This window comes from Cervus elaphus, chromosome 20 (assembly GCF_910594005.1).
Source record: "Cervus elaphus chromosome 20, mCerEla1.1, whole genome shotgun sequence".
Classification (NCBI taxonomy): domain Eukaryota; kingdom Metazoa; phylum Chordata; class Mammalia; order Artiodactyla; family Cervidae; genus Cervus; species Cervus elaphus.
Window position 1 is genome coordinate 36316529 of NC_057834.1, and position 21889 is coordinate 36338417.

Consider the following 21889-nt stretch of genomic DNA (forward strand, 5'->3'; position numbering starts at 1 on the left):
GAATATCTTATGGTAATAGGCGATTGCTAGGTCATCTTGTTCCTATCTTGGAGCTGCTAGAATATTTTTACAGAAGCAGAACTAGCATGAAATTATTTCTGAGTGTAAGTTTTAAATTTTCCTCTTCAGTCTCCCCCCTTGAAGCCCCTTAAATCTTATAAGGCACCAACTTCTTGATCTTCTTGGCCCGGGGGCTGATAACCTCTCAGGGCTAGGAGGTGTGTGGTGCCCTCCATCTGCTGCAGCTTCTACTAGGCCAGAAACTGTCCTCATGATTAATGACAAAAGGCTCGATAAGAGGAGGCAGATCCAAAAGAAGAGTAGGACTATTCATGCTAGTGTTTTGAATCCTCCGTGATAAGAAAACCATCCCTCAAGTAGCTCTCCAGGATTCCATCCCTTCCAAGTCTGGACTGGGACATGAGCTATTTTAGTCATTTTCCTGGTTATTTCTTCTAAGACCTTGTCTTTATCATCTATCTGTAGACAACAGTTGCTAAGATTGAGCTTCCCACAGATGCCCCCCGCCACCCCTTGTAGCCAGTAAGTAATCTAGAGCTAGGTGATTCTGATAAATAACATTATGCATCTTGGTTTGTTGTTCTGCCCATAAGTTACGAAACTTGATCATTTCATTAGTAAAGATCTCAACCACTGCCTGGAGCCAGATAATTCTGTTATGCATGTAAATTGGGGCTTGGTAGCCTCAGGACCCATCTTCTGCTCAATTGGCTGGCCCATAGTGTAGGATTATACATTCAGGAGGACATTTGTCATCTTTCCAATTTCCAATCTGTAGATATCTGCACTTTTTGATGAGTCCTCTGTCTTTATAAACTGGGACTCCCCGTGATTAACCTTGGGCTAGGGGAAGTAGGAAAAGGAGAGATGGATAGTCCCCAATAAGCATGCCCCCCTGACCAGTTGGCTGGCAAAATTGAATATGCATTAGCCCCACAAATCCAACATAATAATCCTTCTGGAGCAGGTCAATGACCTTCAGTGGACAAGTCATCCCGTCTGGTCTTTAAATTGGGGAAGCTTGCTAGAGGGTGAGGATTAGGCTCTGTATAGTTTGTGTTTCCCCACCAATCAGAGGTGTGAGTGTTTGCATTATAATATCTTTAGCGAAGACAAGTGACTCTTCCTACCGGAATGTTGAATATTGGGCCCCACAGCTCCAGACAATTCTTGCCAGTTATGGAAGTCTTTAAATGCCAAATTCTGACCCTGGTTTTCGTGAATTCACCTGAGCTGTTGAAGGGTCTCTGGTTTGTTCTCCCATCTTAGTTACCCCACACACACAGCAAGAAATAATCATTAATGTCTGGGCTATGTTCTCAGCTAGAGCTAAGAACAGGTTTTTAGTTTTGACTGAAGAAGGAGGGGGACCACTTTCTATCTCTTTATAAAAAGAATGGAAGAGCTTTTGTGTAGATGCCAGGAATGGAACAGAAACACTCTGGAAATCCAACACAGTTCCTGGGTCAGCACCTCTCCCATTGATATAAATACTGATTTTGAAACCATTTTTATTCATTTTGAGTCCCTGGGGTTGAAGATAGTGAAACTGACAGGATTATACATCCCTAGTTCACAATTGGGGCCAACAGGTCCCTTTTGAAGGAGAGTTATCTTCTTTTATCTTTTCACATTGTCCATGTGACACAGCTCCAGTGAGGGCAGTGAGCCCAACAATAACCATAGCAAGAGTAGTGGGTGGGTGCTAATTCACACATATATTTGTCATTGAACGAGTACTGTTGTTCCCATGATAAGCCCCATATTTTATAGTATTCCAGGGGTTTCTGTTAATAGCAGCACACACTTCAAAATGTACCACCACCAGAAGTTCTAAATTTGTAATTTGTGTCTGGTTAATCAGAAGCCCTCCTTCTTGGTGCCGAACCTCTAACCAATCTTCATTAGGGGGCAATCTGGTGGTCAAACCAAATATATTGGCCTTCTTGTTGACAAATAGAATAGGTTGCCTTGTTATGAACACAGGTTTCTTGGGCCTCTCCTTGGCAGGGGAAGTGAGTATGGCGAAGCAAGGTCCAAGTGACCCCCTGACCTGATCTAGTCATGTGAATGCATGGAGTACATGTGGGGCTGCTTTACTTTCTAATGCACTATATCTCAGCAGGATATAAGCTGCTATTATACAAAACATTTGATTCCATTTAATAATCCCATTACTTTGGGGGTAGATTTTAACCAAAGAAATCCCTCATATTTGACCCACAGAAAGCATCAAGGTCAGTGGTGCAACCAGTCCCTACTTGGCAGGGTGTCATCATAACCCTGACTCTCAGATGTCCCTCGTCAAATTCCTCAAGTTTCCACCATGTGTGAACCAGCCAGCCCTGAAGTGACTTGAGCAGGGTTGAAGATCTTGGGCAGGATTTGGGTGTCTAGGAAGAAAGACCCAAAGTGGCTTGTTGAGATGAGCCTCAGCAGTCCAGTTCTCTCACCCTTCTAGAGGTGCTGTTATCTTCACCCAGGGATGGTGACTCCACGGAGTGACACCTATAACTTAACAGCAGCAGGGGTCACCAGGACGACTGTTTGAGGGCCTGTCCAGACTGGCTGAAGTGTTTCCTCTTTCCAGTCTTTAACCCATACCTCATCTCCTGGCTTATAGGAATGAACCCAATTGCCCACAGGAACGGGAGTCCTTCCTAAGGTTTCTTGAGCAACATGGCGGAAGACTCTTCCCAGGGCCTGGAGGTGTCAGGACATCTTCAGGTCAGCTAGTCGTTGGGAGTCTCCCTTGAGCTTCCCTATCACTGGGGGTGGTCTCCCATATAAGATCTCAAAGAAGAATAGCCTGAGGATCTCAGGGTGCACTGGGCTCAGAGCAAGGCTGGGGTAGAATGACGACCCAAGGTAACTGGGTCTCCTGACAGAGCTTAACTAACGTGCTCTTGAGGGTCTGATTCATGTGCTCAACTTTCCCTGAGCTTTGTGGCCTGTTAGCGGTTGGGAGCTTCCATTTAACCATCAGTGCCTTGGATAAAGTCTGGATTATCTCAGACACAGAGGCTGGCCTTTTGTCATACCCTATGGAGGCAGGTAGCCCGTACTTCAGGATTATCTCTCTTAGTAGGGCCTTGGCCACCTCACGTGCCATTTAGCGTGCCTGGGATAGGCCTCAGCACATCCCAAGTAGGTGCAGACTACCACAAATAAATATTTAGAACACTTGCAGGGCTTGACTTCAGTGAAGTCAAAGGGCAGTGTCCCAAGTGTCTGAACCCCTGGGCTGGGTCTTGGTCATTGGCTGACATTGTCTCACCCACAAGTCACAGCTAGCACTGATCTGAGGACACAGGGTTGGGAGCTTAGGAACAGAATAGTAGCAGCTCAGTAAACTTTCCAGTGCACTTTTCTTTAAGTGAGTTGTCTCATGGTGCTGTTTCACCAGCTGGACTGCTATATTGCTGGGGACAAAGAGCCTTTGCTCTGGCAGACTCCACCAACCCTCTTTTTCTTTTGTTCCTCCCTCATCTAAAGCCCATTGATCTTCTTCCTCAGTATATCTCAGGGATGGAGGCAACTTTGGTTCCAAGAGTACCTTAGAAATTGGCTCAGGGCCTACCGTGGGACTTGGTTGGGTTGCTGCCTTCTTGACTGTCTGGTCGGCCAACTGATTCCCTTTGCTACCTGGATCAGTTCCCCTTTGATGGCCTTTGCAACGGATGACTGCCACTTGGGAAGGGTTTCAAACTGCCTCTAACAGCTGAAGGACTTCTTCTTTGTTTGTGATCTCCTTTCCCCTGTTATCAGTAGTCTCCTTTCTTTAAAAAGGACTCCATGAACATGTAAAGCAGCAAAGGTGTACCTTGAGTCAGTGTAGATATTGACTCACTTTCCTTCAGTGTGCCTTAGTGCCTGGATAAGTCCCCACAGCTCAGCCCGTTGGGCTGCCCACCCACGCGGGAAGCCTTTACTACACTGTCTACTGTTGTTATTGCATAGCCTGTCTGGTGGTATCTGCCCTGACAAAACTGCTTCCATCAATGAACACTTCCAGTTCTGGGTTTTGGAGGGGAACATCCATCAGGTTTGGCCTGCTCAAGTAAATTTCATCTATGACCTATTCGCAGTTATGATCACGGGTTACTGTCTCCTTAGGTAAGAAGATAGTGGGATCCAGCATCTGCACAGTTTCAAGGTGGACCCATGAGTTTTCACAGAGTAGTCCCTGATAGTAGTCATCCTGGTGTTGGTGAGCCGCCTGTACCCTTGGCTGTTCATCAGCGCAGTAACAGCATGGGGAAACTTTTTATATTTTGTACTAGTGTAAGCTAATCTGCTTCTCTGACCAGGACCACAGTGGCAGCTGAAGCCTGGAGACATGAAGGCTATCCCGTGGTCACAAGATCCAGTCGTTTGGACAGGTATGCGACCAGGCACTGCCATGGCCCCACTGTGTGAGGACCCCCAGTGCAGTGTGATTTTTCTATGCATGAAGAGGTTAAAGTCCCACAAAACATCTAGCAGCTCTAATGCTGGAGCGCTGGTCAAAAGTCTTTTTATCTCCCTGAAGGCTGTTTCTTGTTTAGGCCCCCACTCTAGGGGGTCCTTACCAGACCTTGCTGTGGTTTCATACAATGGTTTGGCAATTTCAGAAAAACTCAGTATCCAGATCCGTTAAAATCAGCAACCCCAAGGAACTCACAAATATTTCTTGGTGCTTTGCTGAGGTATTGAGCAGATAGTTTGTTTCCTCTCATGCCCAAGTGCCCAGTGGCCTCTAGAGATGACAAACCCAAGGTACTGACCTCCTATCTGCAGATAAGAGCCTTTTTCCATGACATCCTGTACCCCGTAGTGGATAGTAGAGCCAGCAGGGCTTTGGTGACTTTCCAGCAGTCCCTTTTGGTTTGACTGGCTAGCAACAGGTCATCCATGTACTGGAGTAGGGTGCGGTTCAAAGTTTCTCTGGGGAAGGCAGCAAGATCCACAGCCAGGACTTCACCAAACCAGGTAGGTGAGTTCTTGAAGCCTTGCAGCAGTCGGGTCCAAGTTAGTTCTGTCTGTCTCCTGGTGTGTGGGTCTTCCCACTCAAGGGTAAAGAAGGGCTGGCTGGCCCGTGACAGCAGAAACAGAAGGCATCCTTGAGATCGAGACAGTTGACCCAGCTTGTATAGATGGGTAAGAGGCTCAGGAGCTTGTAAGGGTTTGGGACCACTGGATGGATAGTCATCATTGTGTTGCTGATGGTGCGGAGATCCTGGTTATGGATACAGTCGTTCCCTCCAGGTTTCTTAACTGGTAGGAGTGGAGTGTTGAAGGGAGGTTGACAATCAAAATTTGGGTGTCACGCAGGCATTGGATGTGGTTTCAAATTCCCAGGCATGCCTCCTGTGGTACTGGATATTGCCTCTGTCCGACAGCAGTGGCCCTTGGCTTCATGTCCACCATGAAGAGTGTGTGGTTTTTGGCCAAACCTAGGGGCCCCTTTTCTACCCAGACAGCAGAGAACTCTTTTAGCAGGCTGGTTGGATTTGTCTGTTCTCTCTCTGAAGAATAGAGGCACACTTCTTCTTCCCTGGGCACAGTCATAGCTGTCATCAGAGCTGATTGCCTCCACAGGATGAGACTCACATGCCTCCTGGGGGCAAAGGTAATCTGCATGCCAAGCTTTGTCAGTAAGTCTCTGCCCAGTAGGGGAATGGGGTACTCCAGTAAGTATAGGAATTCTTGAGTCACTAGGGGGGCTTTCTGGCATGAGTGGGACTTGCAGAATGAATGGGCAGTCCTGTCTCCTGTGGCCGTGATGATAGTTGCTCTTTGACCTGTGAGGGGAATCACAGGTGTGATTATCACAGAGCCTTCAGCTCTGGTGTTCACCATAAACGTCATTGATTGCCCCCCTAATTTCATTGCCACCGTAGGCTGCCAGGAGGCCAGGGTCAGGGAGCCTGGTCCTTCCTAGTCTGATTCTGCTCCTGCCAGGCCGATAAGGTTTTGGACAATTGGCTCAGGCTGGTGCTTTCCTTTGTTGAGTTGACTGAACTTCTTTGACCTTTCACACATCCTTCTGTGATGGGAGCATTCATTCTTCCAGTGTCTGGTCTCTTCGCAATAGGTGCTCTGGTTGAGATACAATAGTGGCCCCTTCTTGACTTCCCCTTTACATGGAGGAACGGTCTGTTACACTGGATCTGGGTCCCCCAGTGCAGCAGCCAGCAGCAACACCTACTTCATTCTCTTGTCAGCCATCCGTTGGGCTTCTTGGTAGTGGTTCACAAACACCTTGTTTGCAACCTCCAGCACCTGAGTGGCATTCATTCCAGTGAACCCCTCGGGTTTCCGGAGCTTAAGTCAGATGTCAGCATAAGACTGAGCCACAAATGCTGTGTTGACCATGTATTGGTTTTCTCGTCCTTCGGGGTCAAAAGTGGTGTACACCCAGAATGCTGCACACAGTCTCTCATTGAACTCCAGGGGTGATTCACCTCTGGTGATTCACCAGGTGCTTCTGGTGCCCCTCCGTTGTCTTAGACATATTGGTTGGTTTCTGGCTCCTGCCCTCAGTCCCTGTAGCAGGGCTTGCCAGTACTTATTGAGGAAGTCCTTCCCATCCAGGGCATTGAAGTCTCAGTTGGGCCAAACGTCCATTGTAGTCCCCAGGGCCCAGGCTGCAGGATCTACTGTACCAGATGGTGCCTGCCCTTGGATCCATCCTGGAGCTTCTGAAGGATTCAGCAGCATTTCTCAGTGTCAAAGAGAGTCAGAAGAAGATGGCGACAGTTGTCCCAGGTAGGCCGGTGGCTGTGAGAAATAGACTGAAAAAGACCAATCATTGCCTGTGATATCTCTGAGTAAGATGGAGTGTGGTGTTTCCAGTTGAGGAGGTCGGTAGTGGTAAAGGGTTGGTAATAAAGGACTGAGCATCCTAGCTGGACAGAGTCATCCTCATTAATCTGGGAAGGGCCTCAGGTCTCTCATAAAGGCATCAGCAGGGCTGTGGGCTGATGAGCTGGCTGGTTGTCTGAGCAAAGTCGCTGTGGGCTCGGAGGGTGCTCTGGATTTGGAGGTGAAGGAGACACAGATGGTGGAGGGCTGTCTGGTAAAGGGTGAGGAGGCTGAATGAGAACTGGAGGAGCAGTTGGAATGTAGGGCAGAGGCACAGGGACTCTTCTTCAGGGTTCCCTTGGTGGATAACTCTTTTTGGCCCTTCTTTGCCTTTTCTTGGAGCCAGCCAGGCCACTGGCTCAAATATCCTACACTGTTACTGCTGGTTTGCACAGAACTGAACCCAAGGAGTTAGCTGATTGGTGATTTGCAACCAGGACTCTACGTTTGGTAACTGGTCTGGGTGCCTGGGGGTCTCTATCACCACTCAGTATACAGCTCTAACAGTAGGAAGATCTAGAGTACCCTCTGCAGGCCAAGCCACCCCAAAAGTCGGCCATTCTGACTCACACAGGGTGCAGAGCTTTTCTGAGGTCATCTTAACCCCATAGTCTCCAGAGAAAATTTTCTTGAAGTTTTTATCATACAATTTAAAACAGTTGGCTTAGAGTAGCCTCCCCCATATTGACAAATGTAATCTGCCTCTCTGACCAGGAAAGAGGGGGTGCACACGGGAAGGGCCTTGTAGCTCAGGTAGCACTGACATCACCACTCCTGGAAAGCCCAGTATTCCCACACAGCACAATTGCGGGTCTCCTTAAAGATGGCCCTGATCGCTAAATACCTCAGGGAGACAAGACTGAAAGGAGGAAATCCCTTCTAATGGGATTCATGAAGGAATAATATCAGGTGGGACTCCGGAGGGCATCTGGGGTGATTGACCCTCTCAAAGGCACTGAGCAAGTGGAGAGAGCAGTATGCATACTCCTTGCCTAGGTAAAGGGCCCAAAACACTTGGGGAATTGAGGAATTATACGGAAAAGGTGAAAGAGGAAGGCAGCCTCCTAATGAGAATCCAAAAGTAGGCAGGAGCACGTCAGAGTGTGCCTCTTCACATGGGCTGGCCCAAGGGACCAAGAGAAAGTGAGGTACAGAATTGCCTGGCAAAAGAGGTAAGTTTTCTTGAGGAAAACTCAATTTATCAATAAGTTGGCTCAAAGAGTCAGCTGATGGAAGGGGAAAATGAGCATTCAAAATTTTAAGAAAATAATTTTGGCAGAGGGTCCTAGGGCAAAAGAGCCATTTGGACATACACAACTTCTAAATCAAATCAGTAACCAGTTGTCCCCCTCCCTCTGTATCCTGCCCTGTGTTGGTGGCATGAAGAGAAACAAGTGTGGGTACCCCCTCCAAGAAGAGACCATTCAGGTGCCCACCTGGCCATGTCGTCATGGGGAACTTAGGTACCACTTAGCTTTGGCAGGTAGTGTAAGCCTCTGACCAGGATCTGACTCAGAGGGAGGGACTGGGTCCCCCAGAGACAGACACTGCCCTGTGCAATATGAGGTCACCCCAGAACCACAGGCTAGGGCCCACTCAGAACCCAAAGCCATGAGGGCCGAAGAGCCACACAATCACCCTGGAACAAGGACAAACTTGGGAGTTCACTCATATACACATTCAGAACAGAAGTCATCAAAACACCTGCCTTCTGCATAGTTCCCAGATTTCCCTAACTGTTGCTCAAGGAGATGATCAATCTCCTCTTCTACCCATTGAGTTAGGACATGACTGGGGGCTGGCCCTGGGGCCTTACCTTGTTGAGAAATCTTGCCTGGTGAGTTGGTCCATCCCTCCAATGAGTCCGGCCAGGGCTCAGCCACATAGAGATTCAGAATTCCAGTCCAAAAAAGAATACAGAAAACCACCAAGTGGCAGCCCTCCTCATTTGGCTCTGAGTTCCTCCACTCTGAACCGGCCAAGACACTGGTGCGGTGTCTCAAGGGGTCAGTGTGGTTGGAATCTCCCTGGGGCTTCCAGAAATGTTGCAGAAGTCAGACCATCAAGAAACCAAGCACCACACTTGGAGGGTGGGAGAACTCAGGTTTATTAAGCCAGTGGTCCCGGACAAGCTAAACCTCTGAGGTCTGGGGGCCCGAGCTTAGGGTGAGTTTTACTCTTATAGGGTCAGTACACATAATTACAGTTGGCACCAGTTGATTGGTTACCTGGTTGCTATGGGTTTTGGGCAATTACAGAGCACGGGAGTTGCTATGGGTTACATGCAGGAAATTTCCAAACAGAAACTCACAGAAGCAGGAACAGAATATTCCATACTTGTCAGAATATCTCATGGTAATAGTTGATTCCTAGGTCACCGTGTACCATCTTCACTCAGCAAGAATATCTAACAGAAGCAGAATGAGCATGAAGTTATTTCTAACTGAGTGTTAAGTTTTAAATTTTCCTCTTCAGCCACAGGATTGGAAAAGATCAGTTTGCATTCCAATCCCAAAGAAAGGCAATGCAAAAACACTCAAACTACTGCACAATTGCACTCATCTCACATGCTGGCAAACCAATACTCAAAATTCTCCAAAATAGGCTTCAACAGTACCTGAACTGAGAAATTCCAGGTATTCAAGCTGGATTTAGAAAAGGAAAAGGGAACAGAGATCAAATCACCAACACCTGTTGATTATAGAAAAAGCAAGAGAGGTCCAGAAAAACAATTACATCTGCTTCACTGACTATGCTAAAGCCTTTGACTGTGTGGATCACAACAAACTGGTAAATTCTTAAAGAGATGGGAATATCAGACCACCTTACCTGCCTCCTGAGAAATCTGTATGCAGGTCAGGAAGCAAAGTAAGTAGTAGACATGGAACAACAGACTGGTTCCAAATAGGGAAAGGAGAACATCAAGGCTATATGTTGTCACCCTGCTTATTTAACTTCTACACAGAGTACATACTGTGAAATGCCATGCTGGATGAAGCACAAGCTGAAAACAAGATTGCCAGGAGAAATATCAATAACCTCAGATATGCAGATGACACCACACTGATGGGAGAAAGAAAAGAGGAATTAAAGAGTCTCTTGATGAAAATGAAAGAGAGTGAAAAAGCTGGCTTAAAACTTGACAACAAAAAACTAAGATCATGGCATCCAGTACCATCACTTCATGGCAAATAAATGGGGAAACAATGGAAACAGTAACAGACTTAATTTTCTAGGGCTCCAAAATCACTGCAGATGGTGATCACAGCCAAGAAATTAAAAGACACTTGCTCCTTGGAAGAAAAGCTATGACAACGTAGACAGCCTATTAAAAACCAGAGACATTACATTGCCGACAAAGTTTATTCTAGTCAAAGCTATGGTTTTACAAGTAGTCATGTATGGATGTGAGAGCTGGACCATAAAGAAAGCTGAGAACCAAAGAATTGATGTTTTTGAACTGTGGTGTTGGAGAAAACTCTTGAGAGTCCATTGCACTGCAAGGAGATCAAACCAGTCAATAGTAAAGGAAATCAGTCCTGAATATTCCTTGCAAGGACTGATGCTGAAGCTGAAGCTCCAATACTTTGACCTCCTGATGTGAAATACTGACTCTTCACAGCATCAGAAAAGTCTCTGGTGCTGGGAAAGACTGAAAGCAGGAGGAGACGGAGAAGACAGAGGATGAGATGGCTGGATGGCATCATCCACTCATTGGACATGAGTCTGAGCAAGCTCTGGGAGTTGGTGATGGACAATGAAGCCTGGCATGCTGAAGTCCATAGGGTCACAAAGAGTCAGACATGACTGAGTGATTGAACTGAACTGATGATAAATACACTTACCCCAAATTTTCTTTCTCCTTTTCCAAAACACTGAAATGATTTTATCCCTGGTTTGAATCTCAGCTCTGTTCATTTGTGGTAAACCTACTTATCCTAGCTCTGAATGAGAAAATGGGATATGAAGTCTGGTGTCTTGAAGGGATCCTGAAAAATGGGGCCTGTGTGAAACTCCTACCACAAAAGCAGGAGGGCAGCCTTAGTGTGGGGTGAGGAGGTCTCACTTACCATCAACAGTGAGGTGGAAAACCTCGGTACGTTCTATTCCTCCAGTGAAGCTGGCTCGAGCCCGGTACTGCCCACTGTCCTCGGAGGTCAGGCTCTCAATCTTCAGAGACCTCACGCTGGGTACATGGACCCTCTGCTGGTACTTGTCCTGAAGGCTGACCCAGGTTGGGGTTTCTGCCCCACGGCGGACTCGCAGCAGGACTCTGTAGTTTGACTCAGGACCAAAGCCCCATGAGACCTCCTCTGGGTCAGCTTCTTGCTCCTTGATCACATGAAACAACACAGAACCTCCTCGTATCCCATACATGGGAACAAATCCAGAATCCTGAGCTTCAGAATCACGTGGTCCAGAATTCTGGGCCACTGTGCTGCAGATGCCTAGGACATTGGAGATAGAAAATGTGAGTAGTTTCTCAGTTAAGAAGAAAAGAGAAAGCAACAGAACTTATCTTTTTCATGAAATCCATCCAATATACTCTCCTGATTCTTGGAATGCAAGTACAGTGAATTTGAAGTAATTCTGGAATCTAATCCTGGTTCTGGTGGTGCCTAAGCTTGAACAAGTTACTTAAACTTGCTAACCCAGATTTTCCTTGCTTGGCTGATAATGATGTGTGTGAATTATGTGAGATCATGGTCTGAATCACATTTTCAGGTATATATAACTGTGAATTTGCAGAAGTAGCTCCCAAAGTGTCTCTCAAAGACTCCCCTTCCTCCTGTTCACACCCTTTTGACACCTCTTCCCCTGGAATACGGGCTGCGCCTGGTGATTTCTTTCCAAGGAATAGAATACAGACACAGATGGATGTTATTCCATGATACTGGGTTACACAAGACTGTGACGTCCCTCTTCCTTACACACACACTCTCTTTCTCTCCTTCACTCTCTTTCTCACTCTGAGGAATACACCTGCCATGTCGTCAGCTGCCCTAAGGAGGGCCCCACATGGTAAGGAGCTGAGGGAGCCTCTGGCCAACAGCCAGGGAGGAACTGAGGCCCTCAACCCAACAGGCACAGAAACTGCCTCCCATCAACAATCCCAAGTGAGCTTAGAAACAGATCCTTCTGAGATGACCCCAGGGTGGATGCAGCCCCAGCCAAGACTTTGATGTTAGTTGGGGACACCTTGAGCCAGAGAGGACTCAGCTGATATACACCTAAGCCCTGACCCACGGAAACTGTGAAACCATATTGGGTGGTGATTGAGGCACTACGTTTTGGGGTGACAGGTTATACAGCAATAGACACCTAATACAAATATGAAGGCTGCTCTCCTTCCTGTTCTTTATAGGCAGCATTGTAGTCAGGACAGATAAACAGAGCTGTGTAAAAAACAGTTATAATACCTCAGGGTCTTAGAACAAGGGGTGTTTATATCACACACCCAGGTCCCAAAAGACAGTGAGAGAGAAGTCCTATCACACATGGAGGAGGCGCCACCTCCTTGTAGCTGCACCCAAGGAGCTCACAGCATCCTCACAGGCTCCCAGTCCCACAGCAGGGAGGGGAGACAGGAGAATCACCCAAGGGTTTCCCTGCTTCTGTCCAGAAATAGTGTGATTTCTGTTTTTGCTTTTTTGCCAGCACTGGTCACAAGGCCCTGGCTAACTGCCATGGCCTAGAATATGAGAGGGAGCAAGTGAGCATTTAGTGAACTCTGCCGTCCCTGCCACCAAGTCGGCACTTCCCAACAAGACCCTGAGAAATCGCAGTGGGCCTTCCTCAGATAATTTTATGCAGAGTTGTGACCACTTGGCACATTCCTCTCAGGGCCAATTGCTCCAGAGTTTATCTTGCCCCTTGAGGCTTAAGGTCCAGGGACCTGATATCCTCTGTCCTTTAAGGGACCAGGGTAGGACAGTACAAGACCAGGAAAGTGCCACAGAATAACTTTATCCTCAAAGAAAAATAATCTCCTTCTTCCAACAGGTCAAGATTTGCCTGGGTGGGTCTCTGACCGCCGGGGACACAGTCTTCTCACCAAATCAGTACATTCTCATCTCAAACCTGCCTCCCTCCTGCTGTCCTAACACCCACTCCTGGTCTCACTGGAAGCAGAGAAGAGCTTATGCCAGCATTCATATGCACAAGTGTTTCCGATATTTTTGTATTCATTTAGTCATCAACTCATTTAATAAGGCATCGCCTGAGGATCAGGCCTTCACCACAGTCCTTTCATCTTCTTTTACAGAACTCACAGACCCTCTTACAGACCCTTACACTGAGCTTAATGACCTTTTAGTCCCAAGTCAAAAGGCTTCACAACATATATCATTAGGGAAAGTGGTCCACAAGAGTAAAAGGTATTCACTCATCCATAAATTGTGTCCCGCTCCTCAGAGTTCCTCTTTTGTCCCTTCTTTCCACACCTCACTCCTCTATGAGACCCCAGTGCAAGACTAGGTCTGGTGCAAAGGAGTGCTGCCCTGTAGAGCAGCAGTCGCCAAACTATTGACGCGAGGGACTGGTGTTGTGGGAGACCATTTTTCCACAGATGGGGGATGGTTTCAGGATGATTCAATTACATTACACTTATTGTGCACTTTATTATTATAATAATACATTGTGACCTGTAATGAGATAATTATACAGCTCACCATAATACAGAATCAGCAGAAGCCCTGAGCTTGTTTTCCTGAGCTTTGGCAGTGAGGGGGAGTGGCTGTAAATACAGATGAAGCTTCACTCACTCACCTGTCACTTAGCTCCTGCTTTGTGGCCAGGTTTCTAACAGGCCAGTGACCAGTGCTTGTCCATGGCCATGGATTTGGGGGCCCCACTGTAAAGCACACACCCTGGTGTGAGAATGGACCCCCACACAGTTCACAGAAGGTCAATTGAGAAGTGCTGGGAAAAACTTTGATACCAATCCCTCTAAACAAATCAGGACACAAACGCCATGGCCAGAAGGCCCCCATGACACAGTGCCCTATCCCTCTCTCACCAGAAACAGAGCTGGCACGAAACTTGATCTTAGAATACAGCCTCCAGAACTAAGGGAAAACAAATTTCTGTCGTTAATTCACCCAGTCTGTAGCCTCTTGTTTGGCATTCCAAACAGTGTAACACACCCTACAGGTTTTAGAGAGAATATATTCCTGCTGACACCTTGATTTTGGACTTGTGAGCACCAGAACTGAAACCATACATTTTTGCGTTTTTATGTCATGCAGATTTGTGGTTCTCATTAAGAGATTAGTGTCTATATAGGAAGAAGAAGAAGAAAGAGAGAAGTGTCTCTCTCTCTCCTCCCCCCCCTTCCTCTCTCCCTTTTTCCCTCTGCTCTCTCTGCATGTCTGTCTATCTTTCTTATGTAATCTTTGAGCCCCAGGAACTATAGGAAAAACAAAACAACTCTACCATATCTCTTTAGTGAAATAAAATTGACAGAAGAGAAAGCTTACAATTTACTGCTGACACAGAGGTACCTAGTTAAATGGGATGTAATGTCATGCAAAGTTCATTGTTATTTCAAGACATCTATTTACAAATGCTTTCCAGGTGGCACTGATGGTAAAGAACTGGCCTGCCAATGCAGGAGACTTAAGAGACATGAGTTCGATCCATTGGTTGGGAAGATCCCCTGTAGTCCACTCCAGTATTCTTGCCTCGAGAATCTCATGGACAGAGAAGCCTGGAGGGATACAGTCTGTAGGGTCAAAAAGACTCAGATACAACTGAAGCAACTTAGAACGAATGTTTTCAAATACTCTCTAATTCACTGAATTTTATATAACTCTGACAAGTTCATATAATGACTGGGATACTAAACCCAAAAATTAAAACAATAAAAGCTTTCCAAACATTCTTCAGAATTGCTACTTCACTGGGTCTTATTATTTCTCATCAGTTTTTATTTAATTTCATTATAGACACATAATCTGTGACGAAGTCCTAAATGAGATATACAGAGAACAAGATGATTGAGGAGTAGGCGGATGCAGAGTACATCTCCCTCCACAAATACATCAGGAATACACCTTCAGACACAGAAGTGCTTGCAGAACACCACCTGAGAGCAGACAGGAGTACCTGACCACTGGAAAAGAATATATAGAAGCATGAAAAACTCGGTAGGATAAAGGAACTAGGGGGGAAACAGTTAATAGGACTGGACCTGCCCTCAGCGGTTGGGGGAAATGAAGCTGGGGTCTGACCCCACATCGGAGCAATTGTCTGGGTCAGAGGAGAAACATTTAAGGCTGAGAGTGAAACACCTGATCTGTGGCAGCCAAAATGGAAGGAGAATTAGACAGTCCTTGCCGCAGTCATACTGCAGACAAGGACACAGGTCCCCTAGAAGGCACAGTGTCTGGAAGCTGAATTGTATGGACTGTGGAGCAATCCCAGGGGGGCGAGGGCTGCTGTTGACTGCAGAGAGGCAGAGCTAGGGGACATGAGGCAGCAGGTTGTGGTGGGAAATGCCTGTGGAAGAAAGTCAAGCAGCCATGGAAGCAAGGAAATACTGCTGAGTCATGCATCGGGGGTGGAGCCAAGGGGGGTTTCACAAGTTGAAATCCAGAGGCACCTTGCTTTAGTTTTTTTCTTTTTTCTTCAGCGTCTGCTTCAGTTAGTTGTGTTCTTAACTGGTAGATATCATTTTTGGTTTCCTTTGTTCACCAAGTCAATCTATTGTACTTTATTTTTGTTTGACTGTTTTGATTTTGCTTAGGGGTGTATATGTATATGTGTATATTCCGTTATTTAAATGATTATTTCCCTGATTTTGTAACTGCCATTTGTCAAATCAAAAAATTCCTAGTAACAAATGACAATGGAAAAAAGACAACTCAAGACCTACGGGATGCAGCAAAAGCTGTTCTAAGAGGGAAGTTCACAGCAATACAGTCCTATCTCAAGAAACAAGAAAAACCTTGAGTAGACAACCTAACTTTACACCTAAACAACTGGAAAAAGAACTAAAAAGTCCCAAAATTAGCAGAGGGAAAGAAATCATAAAGATCAAAATGGAAATAAATGAAAAAGAAATGAAAGAAATAATAGTAAAGATGAATAAAACTAAAAGCTGGCTCTTTGAGAAGATAAGCAAAATTGACAAACATTTAACCAGACTCATCAAGAAAAAAGAGAGAAGAATCAAATCAACAAAATTAGAGATGAAAAAGGAGAGGTTAAAACAGACAATGCAGAAATTAATAGGATTAAAATAAGAGACTATTATGAACAATTATATGGCAATAAAATGGATAACCTCGAAGAAATGGACAGATTCTTATAAAAACTCAATCTTTAAGACTGAACCTGGAAGAAATAGAAATTATGAACAACACAATTACAAGCACCGAAATAGATGCTATAATCAAAATTCTCCCAAAAAAGGAATGCCCAGTAACAGATGGCTTCACAGAATTTTATCAAACATTTAGAGAAGAGCTAATGCCAATCCTCCTAAAACTCTTTCAAACACTTGCAGAGGAAGGAACACTTCCAAACTCATTCTATGAGACCACCATCACCCCGATACCAGAATCAGACAAAGACAACACACAAAAAAGAAAACTATAGGTCAATATCACTGATGAACATAGATGTAAGATTCTTAACAAAATTTTAGCAAACAGAATTCAACAACACATTAAAAAAAGCTCACACACCACGATCTAGTTGGGTTTATTCCAGGGATGCAAGAATTCTTCAATAAATGTAAATCAATCAATCTGACACATCATATTAACAAATTGAAAGATAAAAGCCATATGATAATCTCAGAAGATGCAGGAAAAGATGTTGACAAAATTTAGCATCCATTTATGATTAAAACTCGTCAAAAAATGGGCATAGAAGGAACCTACCTCAACATAGTAAAAGCCATGTATGATAAGCCCACAGCAAAAATTATTCTCAATATTGAAAAACTGAAAGCATTCCCCCTAAAATTGGGAACAAGACAAGGGTGTCCACTTTCCCCACTATTATTTAATATAGTTTTGAAAGTCCTAGCTAAAGCAATCAGAGAAGAAAAAGAAACAAAAAGATTCCAGATTGGAAAAGAAGAAGTAAAGCTCCCACTGTTTGCAGATGGTATGATACTGTACATAGAAAACCCTAAAGATAGTATCAGAAAATTTCTAGAACTAATCAGTGAATTTAGCAAAGTCACAGGATACAATATCAATACACAGAAATAACTTGCATGCCTTTATACTAACAATGAAAAATCAGAATGAGAAATTAAGGAATCAATCTCATTCACCATTGCAACAAAAAGCATAAAGTATCTAGGAATAAACTTACCTAAGGAGACAAAAGGACTTTAGACAGAAAATTATGAGACACTGTTGAAAGAAATAAAAAATGACCTAAACAGACAGAGATATATTCCATCTTCCTGGGGAGGAAGAATCAATATTTTGAAAATGACTACACTATTGAATGTAATCTACAGATTCAATGCTATCCCTATCAAATTACCAATGGCATTTTTCACAGAACTAGAATAAAAAATTTTGCAATTCATGTGGAAGCACAAAAGACCCCAAATAGCCAAAGCAGTCTGGAGAAAGAAGAATGGAGCTGGAGGAATCAACCTTCTGGACTTCAGATTATACTACAAAGCTACAGTAACCAAGACAGTACGGTACTGACACAAAAACAGAAATATAGACTAGTGGAACAAGTTAGAAAGCCCGGAAATAAATCCAGGCACCTATGGGTACCTTATTTTTAACAAAGGAGGCAAGAATATATAATGCAGCAAAGACAGCCTCTTTAATAAGTGGTGCTGGGAAAACTAGACAGTTGCATGTAAAAGAATGAAATTAGAACACTTCCTAACACCATACACAAAGATAAAATCAAAATGGATTACAGACCTAAATTTAAGATCAGAAACTATAAAACTCTTAAAGGAAAACATAGACAGAACACTTAATGACATAAATCAAAGCAAGATCCACTATGACTCATCTCCTGGAGTAATGGAAATAAAACAAAAGTAAAAAGCAGGGACCTGATTAAACTTAAAAGATTTGCACAGAAAAGGAAACTGTAAGCAAGGTGAAAAGACAAAATTCAGAATGGGAGAAAATAATAGCAAATGAAACAACTGATAAAGGATTAATTTCCAAAATATACAAGCAGCTCATACAATTCAATACCAGAAAAACAAACAACCCAATCAAAAAAAAAAAAAAAAAAATTGGGGAAAGACCTAAATAGACATTTCTCCAAAGAAGACATACAAATGGCTAACAAACTCCTGAAAAGATGCTCAACACTGCTCATTATTAGAGAAATGCAAATCAAAACTAAAATGAGATATCACTCACGCTGGTCAGAATGGCCATCATCAAACAGTCTACAAACAATAAATGCTGGAGGGGGTGTAGAGAAAAGGAAACACGTGCACTCTTGGTGGGAAAGTAAATTGATAAAGCCACTAAGGAAGACGGTATGGAGATTTCTTTAAAAACTGGGAATAAAACCACTATATGATGCAGCAATCCTACTCCTAGGCACATATCATGAGGAAACCAAAATTGAAAAAGACACATGAATCCCTTTGTTCACTGCAGCACTATTTACAACAGCTAGAACATGAAAGCAACCTAGATGTCAATCAACAGATGAATGGATAAAGAAGTTTTGGTACATACACACAATAGAGTATTACTCCGCCATAAAAAGGAATGCATTTGAGTCAGTTCTAATGAGGTGGATGAACACAAAGCCTATTATACAGAATGAAGTAGGTCAGAAAGAGAAATATAAATATCATATGCTAACACATACATACAGAATCTAGAAAGATGGTACCAAAGAATTTATTTGCAGGGCAGCAATGGAGAAACAGACACAAAGAACAGACTTACAGACATGGGAAGAGGGGAGGGGAGGGTGAGATGTATGGATAGAGCAACGTGGAAACTTATATTGCCACATGTAATATAGATGTACAAGGGGAATCAGCTATATGTCTCAGGTAACTCAAACAGGGGCTCTGTATCAACCTAGAAGGGTGCCATGGGGAGGGAGATGGGAGGGAGTTTCAAGAGGGAGGTTATATATATGTATATCTATGGCTGATTCATCTTGATGTTTGACAGGAAACAACAAAATACTGAAAAGCCATTATCCTTCAATGTAAAAAAAAAAAAAAATAGAAAGCTAAAAATAAATAAATAAATGATATATACAACTTTCTCATGACAGTCGCCCTTAAGTTCCCTTTTTGCTTAATTCCCAGTCCTCTCTGCTTCACCCTCCTTTCTTTCTTCTCCAAGTTCACCCCCTGCTGGAACCCACTTAGCAGTTTACTGTTCCTTCCATGGTTTCTTCATTCTTTTACAACATGTGGCTATACAGACACCCTTAAATTTTGTAGGCTACTCCTACTTTTACAAAATTAGAATTTTACTGTATTCAACATCCTTCATTGGCCCAAGAAAACTAGACTCCAGTTGCTTCCTCCAGCTCAGATACAGGGTTCTAGGTCTGCCCCTTCTCCATTGGACAGTGGCAGAGGCTATTACATTCCCTCTGTCAGGTCAGGTGGGTCTTGTTCCCACTCCTTTCATCCCAGAAGCTGCTTCTGTATCTCTCTCTATTCCTCTCCCCAAGTAGCTCCAGACTTCCTTGGCTTCCCTGTTATTGAAACAGTAGTGACCTCACCTCCCTAGTAATGGATCCCTTATGCTAGCTAAGGCTGCCTCCAATCAGGGGTCCCAGCCTCAACACAACTTAAGACATCAGAAAGAGAAGGGGTCCCTGTATGTTGATCCCACCACAAAGAGCCCAGGCAACTCACTGAGGAGGAGGCTGGTGAGTCCCAGGAGCCGGGTGGCCCAGCAGAGGTGGGGGTCTTCTGAGGAGGGCTCCATCTCAGGCTGCCTGACAGCCTATGCGGCTGCAGAGGAAACATTTAGGAGGAGCAACAAGTGAGCGGGAAAGGCTTCATCTCTAAGAGTTCTTGGGCTCTTCCCCACCCCAAAGGTGGGGCTACCAAGTTAGTTCTGGGTGCCAGCTCACAGGGATAGAATAAGCCATAGAGATGTTTCTTATTATCCCCAGAACCTACAATAGGACCTCAATAAACTATTGCAGAATAAATACATAAACAACTCCACTTTATGATATAACTGTACTGCATTGGCAAGGTGCCCCATTCCTGTGGTCATGCTAGGTTGGTGATCACACAATCCTTACCCCTACCCTCATTATAATCCCTTTACTAGTTTCCCCTGGTTAACAGCTCAGCCCAGGCAGTCTTGGTCACTAATATCAACCTATGATCCAGCACAGAAATTACACTGTTACACCCAGGATGGACAAGGTATCTTCTTATTTATACCTTTTTGAGATAAATTTCCTTTTTGATTTTCTGTGAACTTCAACTATCAGTTGCCCAGCTAAGAAGCCACTAGCAAAAGAAACTAAAGGTTGCTGTGAGAAGTGTCGTGTTCTCACATGCCCAGTACAAATATTAGCATATATCTGTTCTTGCACTCTTCTGGTTTTCTTACTTGTCACTAGTAGCAGTTATCCTCCCTACACACCAGGCAAAGCCAGACCCCATGGCCTCTGATAGGCTCTTGTCTGCATCACACCCACCACTTCTCTTTCATCCTCTGCCAGCCCTGCTCCTGCTATCATGGAGGGGCAGGCATGGATATCTACACTCCTCCTGTCCATAGCCTCAGCTGCCTCAGACTCACTGCCACCTGCTGAGGCTCAGGCTCTGGTGTCTTCTCCCTAGACTGAATCCCCTCACTTGAGAACTGTCTCATCCCACACTCCACAGGAGCAGCCCCATCCACCTAACTCCTGGTCCATGCCTCCTTCCCCTGCCCACTGAGGCTTTCTGCTCAGCTGCCCAGACCCCAAAACTGCATCCACAAGACTGGCATGCATTCAGTCATGCACTCAAGGCATTCATGGCATGGTGCATTAAACCCATTTTTGGATGTGAAAACCGAGATCAAGTGTGGCTGCATGTTCTGCGAAAAATCACACAATGAACCAAGGGTAAGGTGTGTACTCTCAACAACAAACTCTAGAAAAAATTTCACTACATCACAGCCACTGTCCCATCCCACTCTGTGACCTCGAACAACTCACAAGAGTTCATTTTCTGTTCCCTTAAACTGTTCTGCAACATCTCAGACAAGAGAATATCCACCAGACTCATCCCCTCCAACCCAATCTATTATTGAGGAAATTACTTCAAAAGATGGTCTGTGGGTCCTGTGGTCACTAACTTCTGTATGCAGTCAAAATCCAGGCAGCTCATCCACTGGTCATTCTCAGGGTGAAGATGAATGAGTCTGGTATGTCCTTCTCTGTCATGTCCCTACACCTGTTGTGAACAATCTTTGTGTGAGAAATGTTTGGCTTTGAAAATCATTTGTTAAACGGGGTTGGGAAGGAGGAGCCTAGAGAGAAAGAAGGAGCAATGTGGTACAAGCCACGGACACTGGGAGAGAGCCACATGGTAGAATTTATATGCTGGTAAAACAAGTAGAACTTTTAAAAAGTTGAGGTAGCCTATGTCCTATTCCACATACTAACCATCCTGTACTAGGCATAACACATAAACAAGCCCACATACCAACTTCAGAAACCTTGCAAAGAGTTTACTAAACACAAACACTTGGTGCCGGGATTCTTTGGGGAATTAAAGGAAGACAGACCTGGATCTCCATAGTGTGTGTGTCAGGAAGATCAGATGGGAGGAAAGTGTAGAGTCCAGTGATATGAAGAATCCAGGAAACAGATATCTGAGAGATGACAAGAGAAATTAAGCTCCAGAGAATGCACGGAAATTTTCAGAACTCTGGATGTCCAAGGGACTTAATGGATGATCATATCTATTTTTATTTGAATTTCCAAAAGCAAACTATTCCAATGGAGAGCTGAGTGTGAAGAATACATTTATTGAATATCTATTCTATGTGTTTTTAATTGCACATTATTATTATGCATAATTATG

General features: G+C 44.5%; 1 protein-coding gene across 2 annotated transcripts in view; it reads right to left on the reverse strand.

The window, feature by feature from the left end:
- LOC122677285 (SLAM family member 5-like) overlaps nt 1–21659 on the reverse strand; it is a 72395-nt gene extending 50736 nt beyond the window's left edge. For both annotated transcript variants that reach the window (XM_043877237.1, XM_043877238.1), the window contains exons 1-3: nt 21591–21659; nt 19709–19807; nt 10938–11315 (exon numbers count right to left, since the gene is read on the reverse strand). In XM_043877237.1, the coding sequence (XP_043733172.1) occupies nt 10938–11315; nt 19709–19781 (451 nt within the window). In that variant the 5' untranslated portion in view covers nt 19782–19807; nt 21591–21659. The remainder of the gene's footprint in view (nt 1–10937; nt 11316–19708; nt 19808–21590) is intronic.
- Between the last annotated feature and the right edge of the window lie 230 nt (nt 21660–21889).